The sequence below is a fragment of the Mesoplodon bidens genome, assembly GCF_964165515.1.
Source record: "Mesoplodon bidens genome assembly, chromosome: 5".
Lineage (NCBI taxonomy): Eukaryota > Metazoa > Chordata > Mammalia > Artiodactyla > Ziphiidae > Mesoplodon > Mesoplodon bidens.
Window position 1 is genome coordinate 29,416,047 of NC_138161.1, and position 13,036 is coordinate 29,429,082.

At 35.7% G+C, this 13,036-nt stretch overlaps 1 protein-coding gene across 1 annotated transcript in view; it reads left to right on the plus strand.

Annotated features, from left to right (window-relative positions):
• Positions 1–13,036, plus strand: part of SAMSN1 (SAM domain, SH3 domain and nuclear localization signals 1) — a 383,350-nt gene that overhangs the window by 269,137 nt on the left and 101,177 nt on the right. The window contains exons 6-8 of the mRNA XM_081235859.1: positions 1,550–1,587; positions 3,330–3,416; positions 10,091–10,170. Of these exons, the coding sequence (XP_081091985.1) occupies positions 1,550–1,587; positions 3,330–3,416; positions 10,091–10,170 (205 nt within the window). The remainder of the gene's footprint in view (positions 1–1,549; positions 1,588–3,329; positions 3,417–10,090; positions 10,171–13,036) is intronic.

A 13,036-nucleotide genomic window follows, 5' to 3' on the forward strand; every position in this document is an offset into this window, starting at 1 on the left:
TTAACACGCTTCTCAGATTCCAACCAGTTAAAGTTGAAGACTTTCTTGAGTTCCTCAGTTCTTCTGTCCATCACTCCCCTGAAGGGAATAACCTCTCCTGTCATTATACACCTACTTCACTTTATAATATTATAAGTAGCTTTTTTGGGAACACTTGTCACTTCCCAAGAGCTGTCCTGAATGAGCATTTTGTGTTAAAAAATTAACACAAACCAAAATAAAATGGTTAAGAAAAAAAGAAACATTATATAGGTAAGTTTTTGCTTACAACCCTGAGCTTAAAAAAAGGTGAATAATGGAAAACACTCCAGCTATGACAAAATTATTTACATACACACTATGTGTGTGTGTTCACCCAATGTGTAAATTGATTAACATAATCAAGTATCAATTTATAGTCAATCTTATTTCATCTCTACCCATCTGACTCCCCACTCCCACTCCCCTCACTGAGTTTTATTTAAAGCATATCTCAGACAATTTCATGTTCAAATATGTCATTAAGAAACAAGAATTGTTTTTTTAAACATAACCACAACACCACAGCTGTATTAGAACAAAATAAGAAAAATAACCTAATATCACCAAGTGTACAGTCAGTATTAAAATGTCTCTGATAGCCTCAAGTGCTTTTTAAACAGTAGCTAGTTTATTTGAATCATGATCCAAAGAAGATCCATGTGATGCATTTTGTCCATGTTTCTTAATTTATAGGTCTTTCCCCCCATTTATTTGCTGGAGAAACTGTATTATTCGTTCTGAGGAATTTTCCGTATTTTTGAATTTTACTGATTGCATCCTTGTGTGTGTGTGTGTGTGAGTGTATATGTGTGTGTGTTTGTGTGTGTTTTAAACACGTGTTCTCTCTTCTGTTTCCTGTAAATTTTTAGTTAGATGTCCAGGCTTGATAAGATTCAAGTTTGATTATCTATCTCTATATATTTTAAAAGTAGGTCATCAGTGACTGGATATTTCCTGTTGCATTATATTGGAAGCTCATATATCTGGTTGTCTCTATTTTTACAACTGTGAAGTTGCTTAGTGGGTTCAGATGGTATCAGACTGATCCATCCAGCACTAAGTTGCTCATTGGCCTTTCAATTAAAAACTTTAACAGCAACTAGTAATTATTGCCCCGATTTATTGTTTTATTAGGGATTGTACAATAGTTATATTCAATTTGCAATGTTCTTTCTGTATTTATTGAATAGAATTATTTGAAAAAGAACTTTCCCATATGAACTATTTGATTATCTTGAGATGCATTCATGTAGAAATGGCCCACTCTTTTTTTTTTTTTTTTTGCAGGGGTAGGGGTGGTGAGATTTATGAAAGTTAGTTTCTTCATATTGCACGGAAATTTCCAGGCAATATGTATTAACTGTACTTTGCCATCCAGAGTCAGGAAAATTCAGGCCCATATGTAGAACTTAGAATTTATTCCTGCTCTCCAAGACATTGCACACATGTCTAAGTGACCTAATTTCTGTTCACTTAAAATATAAATTATTAAATCTAGACTTAAATATTGGTTTCCTTTTTTTTCTAGGTCAATCCAGAGATCTATGTCTGAAAGCAAAGTATTTGGTTAGTAATTCATAAGATTACTTATGCAAATGATATGTTCTCTTTCTCTAAGAGTGATTTTCTGCTGCTAATGCCATAAAGGAACAGAAAGTAATGGATGAAAGTCAAATTGATTTGTCTTTGAATTTTATAGAAGAAATTCAAAAAAAGAAATGTGGTTCCATTCTAATTTTAAATGGCTAAGACAAATAAACCATTGATTTATTCAGAATAATTTCCTTTTATATTAAAAAAATAATTCTTTTTGGTTTATTGGCTGACTATCTTCCAATTTCCCAACTTTAGCTTGGAAGGTCCATGGTCAAGATGATCTCTTAGATATCTTTTCATATCTAGGAATCTATGAATGAATAAAAAAGAAATAAAAAATGGTTGAATTATAAAAGACTTTCCACAGCATTTCAAGCACCAGAGCTTTTCTTCGGTTTCTGTGGTTATAGTACCCATAGTAATAATAGGGGCAATTGGCTTGATTTGTATTTTAATTTTAAAGTAAATATCTAATTATTTTTAGAAAGTTAATGGAAGATATCTCTCTTTCCTTTACAGAATATAGAAAAATAGAATGTTTTATACTAATTATAAAACATTTGTAGTGACAAAACAACTGGATTATTCAGTTAATAATTCATTTTTTATGCAGTTCATCAAACTTGTAGGTACCCTTTCTCCTTAGCAGCACCTAGAAGTTGGATGCTTAAACCCCCTTTTTCCTCTTTTCAAAACCAGGTTCCTGGATAGGGTATGAAAAACACACTCAGGCCAAAGTGATGATCATCCATGGATGCATCTACCAAGGGCATCTGCATTTTAATTGGGTCTGATATTCTTCCAGTGGCAACATCTACAGGGTCTGAGTCCTATCTCATTAGTCAAGGCCCTGTGGGCAGTAGTTGCTAAATATTTTGAATACTAGCCCTGATTTGAATAGTGCATGATCTGAAATAAAAGGAAGTAGTCACTCTTTTATTTTCCATTTATATATGCCCTTCTCATAGCATATTCAGTTTGTGCACATAAGACTCTAGATGTGTCCATGCTAAAATAATTCTTGATGATCACCTTCCTTCTCTGTAGTCAAATGTGAGAGCAAATACTGACTTTAAAAACAGCACAGCATGCTGAGTTTGTGTGATGCTTTTGTTGCATTATTTAAAATTTGCTTTATCAATGGTGTGATACAGCATGTGGGATGCGTAGTCTTCAGTAAACAGATTAGAAGGGATTCCAGTTCTTTATTCTGGTACAGTTCACTTCTTTAATACATGTCTAGACCCTGCCCTGGGTGTTAGAAGGACAAGTCTGGGAAAATCATGGTTCTCCCAGTCAAGGATCTTAAGAGTTTCTTGAAACAACTCAATGTTCTTTCTACACGCTTACTTAATCATTTTGTTAAAAACAGTGAAGAATGTGGAGGGTGGAGCTACTTTAATTGATGTATAAAAAATAAATGGTTATTAATTCAAGAAAAATACTCCAAATCAAAAGCTATCAAGAGGTATTTCAGTAGCAACCTTCTACCATCTATGCTTGAGTGCTTATGTAGTTTATGGAAATAAATGGGAGCCCACAGAACATCTGGGAGTGTCCGTCAGGGACCAGAACTTCCCAGAATGGACCACAATGCTTTCTTAACATATTACTTACCAAGTTACAACCGTGTGCTGAACTTGTTTTGATATCAAATTTCTTACACAGATGTTACCGTGAATTCTTCTAACCAATCTTCTGCTTTGCTTTAGAGGGAAAAACTGTGAATGACACAACTTGGCAGGAACCCAGCAAGCCTGAGAATGATTCCCACATCAGAAGACTCTGTCAGCTAAAAGGTAATTGCTAAATTTAGTTCAGCTGACTTTGCATTTTCCCAAAGCAGTTTAAAGGGCAGGTAAGAAAAATTTACATCTTTCTTCATTAAAATAAGCAGTGCAGTGTGGTCTACTTAAAAAGGAAAAACTAATAGAATAGAATGTATATATTATTAATAGAATATATACATGTGTGTGTGTGTGTGTAGATACACACAGACATTCAGAAAGGAAGTAGAATGTAATTAAGTTTCCTGTTGAAGCAAAGAATCAGTTGCAAAAATATTTGAAAGTCTTTAATGTCTAAAAGAATGCAAAAATATATTAACAGTTGTTATTTTTAGGTTTTCTTTAAGAATTTAAGAGAAATAAACTTGACTATTAATGCAAAATTATGTCATTTTATGATTAAAAATATCCCAAGAAAAGCAAATTAGCAGTCAGTTATAGGAAAATTCATTAATAATAAAAGACTTCATAATTAAAATTACTTAACTTTGGGAAGGTAATGAACAAAACAGAAAGTCCTAAGAGTTCAGAAAGATGAACAAGAACATAAAAAGTTGATCTGCTTGGTATTCTCCTTCCAATGTTACTGGAACAAGAAATAATTGTTTATATTAGTTATCGGTTATTTAAGAGTTTCTGATTTTTAATTTTAAAAGATTTTTTAATATTTGGGGACAAAGGGAATTATAATGTATTTTTATAGTCAGGAATTTAATGGTTTGATTATACATTCTATTCAGATTTTGCCTTTTGAGCTCCATGAAGGAGCTCATAGATTTACAATGTAATTATTTATGAAAATAATCATTTTCCTTTGAAATATATCAATTTTATCCAAGATTGAATAATGTTTTGGTAAATAGTTTTAACTTAATTTTTAAATATTCACAGATTTCTCCATTATAAATAAATAAATAGGTGGAACATTTGGGCATTATTTTAGATATTTTCTTTTAATTATAGGAAATGTTTTATTAATATTGTGTTTTGATTGGATTCTGTCTTCACCTCATGAATGCTATCTGTATTCATTCACACCTCAGTTAGTTAATCAAACATTCATCCATCCATCCATCCATTCATTCATCCACCTCTTTAATAAGCACGTGTTACTTTTAGATTATTGTACCTTAATCTGTGAATAAAGAAGGTATAACTATATTACAGATTATTTTAGTCATAAATTTTGCCATAAACCTCTTCAAGTATTCTATTTTCTTTAACATCCTTTTTGTAAAATGTTGTGGGTTTTGTTTTTGTTATAAATTTAGCAGTAATAGGTAAGTAATTCTATTATAGTTACACTGACAAAGCAGCAAAAACTCTTGGCCTGAGTTGAGGTGCTTCTGATTAGTGATCTTTTCATTGTCAGAGAACAAAAAAGGAAACCTTTAAAGAAGACTTTTCAGCTTTGATATTTCTCAGATTCTTAAGCACCCTTTTCAGTCTGTGTGTGTGTGTGTGTGTGTGTGTGCATGTGTGCCTAAGAAGTTCAGCTGACATTTCAGCAGTACCAGCTGAGTCACAGGACATTTCTTAGGGATTAGTGCTGTGCTAGAAAGAGTTGATGGCCTGAGACCAAGGCTGTCAGTTCCATTGTAAATTGAAGGGAGAAATTTAGTGGGAGAGGGAGAGCCACAAGTTGTGGATTTGAATTTTATGGGTGTAGTAGTTTTCTTTGGAAGGCTCAGAGTATTTCTAAGCAATCAGTGCCCTACAAATCAACCTATAATATTTCTTTCTCATTTTAAACACTACTATTTAGCTGTTAGTTGCATAATTACTTAAGAGTGGTTTACTGGGTCTGAGGATAGGCAGACTGTGAAGTTTACTGAGGTGAAGATAGGTAGGTGCATTGTTGTTATCATCCACAACCCATGTTTTTATTGAACACTAATGATGAAATTGTAAAGACCATCTTTCAATAAAACAGAAGAAAACATATAGGGAAATGATAGGAGTGACATAAACTCCTAAAGAATCTATTACATACTTCAAGAACCAAAAAAAGTCCATTCCTCTCAATTTCAATATCAAAATGGTATTTCCACATGACACAAGTTATATTAACAGCAATTCAGTCCTGAAGAGTATTGAGCCTGATGAAAGAAACTTCCACAGGCTATATTTATCCAAGGATTTGTGCCTGGTATTTTAATCCATAAAGATATTCACATACCCCAATAACATGATTGTGTTATGTTGCTTAAGACAAATTTTATCACAATAGTTGAGAGCCAGAAGCATTTTTAGTTTATGTAGTCTATTTCCTTCTTCTAAGAATACTTTCATCTAAATCTACATCTGTGATACTGAGACTACATCTGTAAAATACATGCAGCCTAAATTGAGTGCTCAGGACTTTACAACTGAAAGATTGGCATAATTTAGGTATCAAGGGAAATTAATCTATAATTCATGTTAATTGTTTTATTTTTAGCATTCTAAACAGGCAAAATATTCATAATATTCATTTTAGTAAATTAAAATCGATTTTAAAAATCTTTAAATTTGGGGCTTCCCTGGTGGCGCAGTGGTTGAGAGTCTGCCTGCCGATGCAGGGGACACGGGTTCGTGCCCCGGTCCGGGAAGATCCCACATGCCACGGAGCAGCTGGGCCCGTGAGCCATGGCTGCTGAGCCTGCGCGTCCGGAGCCTGTGCTCCGCAACGGGAGAGGCCACAACAGTGAGAGGCCCGCATACTGCAACAACAACAACAACAACAAAATCTTTAAATTTATTTTGGCCTTAGTTTTATGGGGGGGACAAAAGCCTGTAAAGAATAAACTTTGAAATCTATGAATTGGAATTTACCCAAGATCAAGTTATGATTTAAGTAAAGATATTTTCAAGAACAGGGTTTTCATTATTTTATACCAGAAAGTACAAAGAATAAAAACAAAGCAAAATTTAAAAAATGGTAAAGGAAACAAAACGCACTTGGAGATTTAGAGATTTTTTTCAAATGGTGTTACTGTGATAGACTATTCCATGAAACAGAAAATATGTGAAAGTAATTGGCTATGTTTGTAAAGGATGTAAGGGACTGGATACATTCAGGAAACATGGTTAGTGATGGAAGGAAAATTAACTCCACTCATGCTGCTGCAAAATTATTTTTAAAATAAATCCTCTTTACATATGATCTTGATGAGATTCACTATAAAAACCCCATTGGTAAAGATATTAGGACCTTCCAGTTTAACACTGGAGTTACCATTAGTCTGAAATATTCTTTCTTGAATTCTAGTCAATATCATTATTTGGCCAGCCTTTTCAGAGTAAGCATAAGCATGTAAATATTTCAGTTTAGCTTCTCGAGATCTTATTAAGTCTTCTTCTTTACTGGCTTGATACCCTCATTTTCAAGATGGTAAATGTATAGAGTCACAGGTGTATTTACCATCCTGTTTAATTTTCAGGGACCACAATTTGATTGAGACATTATTTCCCAAGAGCATGTACTTTAACTCTGTTTAGACTGGACTACCTGAGGAATGACAGAGAGAAGTCTGATCTCACACCTGAATGTCTGCTTATGATGCGGGAATAAACTTCCTAAGCAAAGGCTGCTTGCCACAGCAGGCCTCTTTTATTTCTAAGGAAGCCTTTCTGAATTGAATGACAAGAACACTCTGAGTTCTAGTGTTTTATACAAATGAGTCTTGGTATCCCTTCAATTCTTTAGGAGAGTTCTTACTAGAATTATAGTTACCTGAGTATGGTCCGAAGTCTAATTTCCATTAGAATCACCTAGAAGCTGATTAGAGATATTGCTTTTTAAATCAAATCCCATTTTTTTTTTCTGCATCTGCATTTGAAGGGCGGTTGGAGTCTGAACATTTATGCTGGAAGATACATTCTTATGTACACTGTCTTTTGTGACCCGCTGATGTAGTTCATGCATGTACAGATAATCTATTGCTACAACAAACCACCCCAAAACATAATGACATAAAGCAAAATGTTATTCAGCTCATGGATTTTGCCAGTCAGAGATTTAGTCAGGGTAGTGCTTCACAACATCTGAGGCTTCCTCTAGGAAGACTTGAATGACTGAGGAAGACTTAAACGTCTGGTGGCTGGAGTCATCTAGAGGTTTCTTCACTTACATGTCTGGTACTTGTCTGGGATAACTTCAGGTTGGGCTCAGCTGGGACTGTCAACTGGAGAACAGATATGTGGCCTCTCCATGTAATTTGAGCTTTTCCCAGGCTAAAGGCTAGGTTTCAGGAGGGAAAGATATGAGAGGGAGCTTCACACATCACACAAGGAAGTGTCTTGAGAGTGAGTATCACAAGAGACCCAGGTAGAAGCTGCCAGCTTCCTCTGACCCAGACTTAGAGGTCACAAAACATCACTTCCACTGCATTCTCCTGTGACAAGCAAATCACTATGGCCAGTTCAATTCAATAGAAGGAGAATTAAACTCCATTTCTTGGTGGAGGAGTGCTAAGGTCACATTGCAGAAGAACATGTGCTATGGGAGATATTGTTGTGGCTGTCTTTGGAAAATATAACCTGCATATTGCCTAATTCAACTATTGCCTTTGTTGCTGCTTCAGACCAAATTGCTCCTATCTTTATAAATGTTTTTGGCAGGGTAACATTGGGGAGATTAGAAATAAATGAAATGTATAAGATTACAAAACAGAGAGTTAATCTTCATAAAATGCCATTTTCCTGGTGTCCCTTTCTTTGTCCAAAACCCTCATAAATCTCCCATTTTTTAAGCAGAGGCCACAAATGGGTAGTTTTAGAAATAAATTTATTTTGAGAAAAAGCTTGTTTAGGCCATACAGTCTTTTAAAAATCAAGAAATTTTACCTTAAAATTCATATATTTATACTCTACTGAGAAACATGAGGGACATTGCCAATCCTGGGTCCAAAGTCTGAGGTGATTTCTGTTGAGAGAGCTGAGAACAATGGCAGCCCATTAGCAATGGCAGACCTTTACCTCACCACAGATCTCCCAATGTCTCCTTGACAAAATTCACTTCATTGAGTTAAATTACTTATTTGCCTTCTGTAGATGTTTATATTTGCAGCATTGGTCTCGTGGGTTATGTCCACATTCCTCCACCTGGCACTCAAGGTCCATTGACATTTGGCCTTACTCACCCACCCAGGCTCACCTCCTCTTGTGCAGTATCCAGAACTGCCTCTGAGGTGACCAATCTCAATCTCTACATTTAATTGAACATGTTCCACTTATTCCACACTATAGGCTAGTGTTCACAGCATTGTTGCTGTATCTGTAACTTTTCCTTTTCTTCTGCCTTTCCAAACAATCTTCATTCTTCAAGCTTCCATTGAGGCCCTGCATCTTCTGGGAGTACTCTGGGTCCTAGTGCTCTCTTCCCACCGTGGTGTATGAATCACTCATTTTACTGCCTTGCACTGTTATGTAAGTGATATAAATGCATTGTGCACATCCCTCACTCTGTGGCTTCCGGATTCGAGAGTACAGGAGTCTACTTCACTGGTGTTTTCCTGAGCCCCAAAGAGTAATTATAGAGGGAACTCTCCAAAATTCAGGTTCGGAGGATTTAAAAAAAAAGAAAAGAGATGAAAAGGAATATAGGAACAGAGGAAAGAAGTTTTCTAAGTACAGAAACTAAAAAAAAAAAAAAATGGTGTAAAAACTCTGTTTCTATCATTCTGACTGTGTGATGGTGGATCTTTCTTCAAAGAGCCAGATCACAAAACCAGCTCAATTTAAAATTTCAGTATTTTCTGGAGCCCTGTAGTGTGGTGACTCTGATGTGAAATATTAACTAGGTGGTGTAAATAATTCTGAGACTGAGCTGTGAATTTAATATATCTTTTAACCATAGTTATAATGGGGATTGGGGGGATAAACCTACTCCTATGTTTCACTGTACATGGAAGGTAGGCCTTGCCTCTTCCTTCCTCACCCTCAGAATACAAGAATGAGGAATAGTGGAAACTTGAAGTAGTAGTAGTGACTGGAAGTAAAAGGGAGTGAGGGTGAAAGAAAAAGTCATTGACCTGGAGGCCAGGTGATTTCTGTGGGTCTCAGTATCCTCATCTGTGAACTACGGGGCTTGGATTAAGTGATCCATGAAGTCCTGTCTTCTTTTAGCACACTGTGGATGTCAGATTTATATAAATGGAGCCCCTTTCACAGGGCCTGAAAGGGAAATGCTGCTATCTTTTGAAAAGGTTTCATTTAGCTGCAAGCAAATGGATGACACACTCAAAGCAGGCAGAGAACAATTTCAACATAAATAATTCATGTTGAGAAGACATAAGCTAATGAAGCTCAAAATGCCAGGGATGGAAAGCTCAGTTTAACAGAAACAAGTGAGGTGATAACATTACCTCATAGCATTTTGGAGTTAAAAGTGGTTTAGTAGCTCACATGCTACTCTTTTATAAGTGGGAAGGAAACTGAGTCCCAGAAAAGTTCCATGGCTTGCTCAAGGACACAGCTGGTCAGAGGCATTCTTTGTTTTTTTTGTTGTTGTTGTTAAATTTCTATTTTACTTTGATTGGTTTCTTATAAGAACAGTGTATCTTTAAGAAAGTAAACATTCATGGTCTAGTCACTATAATGTCTTAATAGACTAAAGAAAAATATTTAGGTATTCAATTGCACTTAAACTTCTTAAATCTTGTCATTTCTGATAATCTCTGTGTAATGCTTACCTCTTTTCATAGATCTAAATGAAGATGATTTTCTTTTGAGTAATAATAGACATACTCTTCAAGGAAAAAAACTACAAGGCATTTCTTATCAGGTAATGTAAATAATCAATATTTACATGGTGTTTTGTGAAAATCATCTTGTTATTGATGTGTACGTAGTGTACAATACTTAGCCTTGTAGCTATTTTGTATTTAGTTACTGCAGGCTGTTTTGTAATTCATATGCTTATGTCTCTGTGAATTGGAATACAAATGAAAAAAATTAAATGATGATAAGTTAATAAACCATTCTGATTATACAAAACATCATGCTCTATAGCCTTTTGATAAGTAACTCTGAACTTGGTAAATTAATATACTGGGATTTTCTCTGACAAGACCTGTGCTAAGTGTTTAGAATTATCTGGCAATCTTCAGCGAGGGGCATGTCCCTCATGTTTTATGCTTGATATAAAAACATATACTGTGATTTCTGACATATCCCTTTAAAACTTGCATTAATTAGCCCAGGAGTTCAAGCAATTAAGAGTGTCTGAACCTTGGGCCTCCCTAATAAAAACATAGCATTAATTAACAGCAAAAAATTGCCATTCACCCTGTAACAAAAAATCATATATGAGTCAATAGGGCCAACTCAGTCATCATACTGATTTTTGATATTTTTCTGACAGCCATAGGGTTGTCTTTCATCATTCTGATGGTTTTATTAGAAAATTTAGAACTGACCTTCCTCAGCACAGTAGATTGATCAATAGGCAGATGGTATGTAGCATATGAATTATGAGGGGTTGATCTGGTGAGGAAAGGGAACTCAAATTCCTAAATCCAGCATGATTTCTGAGGCTGTTGGAGGTCCTCTGATGAATTAGACAGTAGACCATAACTTTTGATCAAGCACAGTTTCTGCTGGCTGCTCTGATGCCGCCGGAGTTGTGGAGCTATGCTCCCGAGAGGGCTGCTGCACCAGCTTCCACTTTGCCGGGAAGTCTGTCAACCAGTGGGTTCTCCTGCAGTGCACGGTTGAGAGCTCTGAAAACAGACAGAGCTCTGCTGGAGTCTTAGTTTGGCCCTCGTAGCTATATGACCTTGGGCAATTTACTTAATCTCTAGATGCCTCAGTTTTCATCATCTGTAAAATCAATCTATAAAGAACCTATATCTCATGGCTGTCATGAGGATTAAGTGAAATACTTCATTAAAGCACTTAGCCTCATGGCTGGCCTTTAAGAGATGTTTTTAAAAATGTAGTTGTTGTTATAGAGCCTCCTCTCTTCTCTTTCCCCTTCCTTCTCCTCTTACTCTTTGCAAGAATTTAATGACCCTTTCACGAGCACAGCTGGCAGATTATCTCTGAAACATGCAGTCTCATCCTCCCAAATTTAGATGAGCTTAAGTGAAACACTGTCTGATAGCAAGGAAAAAATAACAACTGGTTTATAGTAAGAGCTCCCCTGACATGTTTTGTGCCCAGAGGAATTCTTCTTTAGGTCTTTAGTAGAAAAATAGAACTATCTCTTAGAAATAAGAAAATGATGTAGAACATTCTTAGACTAAAGGGTTAAAGGTAAATCTTTAACACCAAACTTTCTGTACATTTTAATTGGCTAAGAAATGATTCTTCTAGAATGATAAACATTCAAATGTACTATGTAGTTTATCACTAAAGATTAGTTGAGGGAATTCATACCGAGTGACAGACAGGCAAGAGCTATCTAATCTAGAAATCTTCATTTGAGAGTTGGGAGGTGGTCTTATCTATCTTTAATATTCCTCTTCTTATTCATAGTAGGCATTCAATTGAGCTTAGTTAATTAAGAAACACTTTTTCTGTATGACAGAATACTTCAGTGTAACAGAGTATTATTAAATATTAAGCAGCTCTATGAAAATTATTAATATATTAACTCCTTGTGACTGAGGAAAAGAAAAGTAGAAGGAGTTTATCCTTTGAAAGATGAAGGAGAGAGGGAACCATTCTGTGGTGTGAAGGGGAAACTGGCCTTTTGGTGGAATCCATAAGAATGGACTTTGCAACAGACTGTGGCCTCTCATCATGTGAGCAAATGACTTACCAGAGCATTGTTTCTCCAAGTGTGGCCTGGGGACCATCTATATCAGAATGACTTAGGGTATTTGTTAAAAATGCAGATTTCTGGGCCACATACTGGTCCAACTGAATTATCATGTCTGAGGTCCAGGAATCAGTATTTTTATGTGAGTTTTCAGAGGAGGCTCAGTACATGAACCATGAGACCCTGGGAACCAGGTAGTTGATGAGAACTTGTCTGCAGACTTGATGTCTCACGTATTTTCACTTTACAAGCCCCAACTTGGTTCAGGTCTGGTCTGGGAAGACAACAGCCTCCTGGAAAAACCAAAGTTGAGAGTTGTTCCATATTACAGGAATGGTATGCATTCATTACAGAACTTTTTAGAACTATATAAAAGTAGAAAGGATCAAAATACGGAATAATAACTTAAAAGGGTGAATATTTTCATATCACTGGTGATTTTACTGAATATCATTGACATGGGATAAAGTTCATAAGATGTAAAACATATTATAGTTATTATTACCCTAGGACCATGCCTACAAAATATATTTTGGACAATACAAACATTCCGAATAAAAGATTTAAACATGAATTGAATTTCCAGCCAGAAAACACTCAACCAGACATGTTTCCTTCATGTTCTCAAACTGAGAAGAAGATCTCAGATGTAAAAGAAAGTACAAGGAACCAAGTGGCCGGAGTGGGGGAAGATATTTATGGAATGCTTCCTCCGATACTGACTTTACTCCGTGAATATTTTTGTCTACTTGGCCTGGGATTAGTCTGTTGGAGGACCAGGCTTGCAGGAGAAGTGCTCAAGGGGAGAGTTTGAAGCAAAGCCAGCTGCCTGGTACTGTGATCATTATAACGACCATAAAGAACATCTTGGGGCAACTTGACTCCC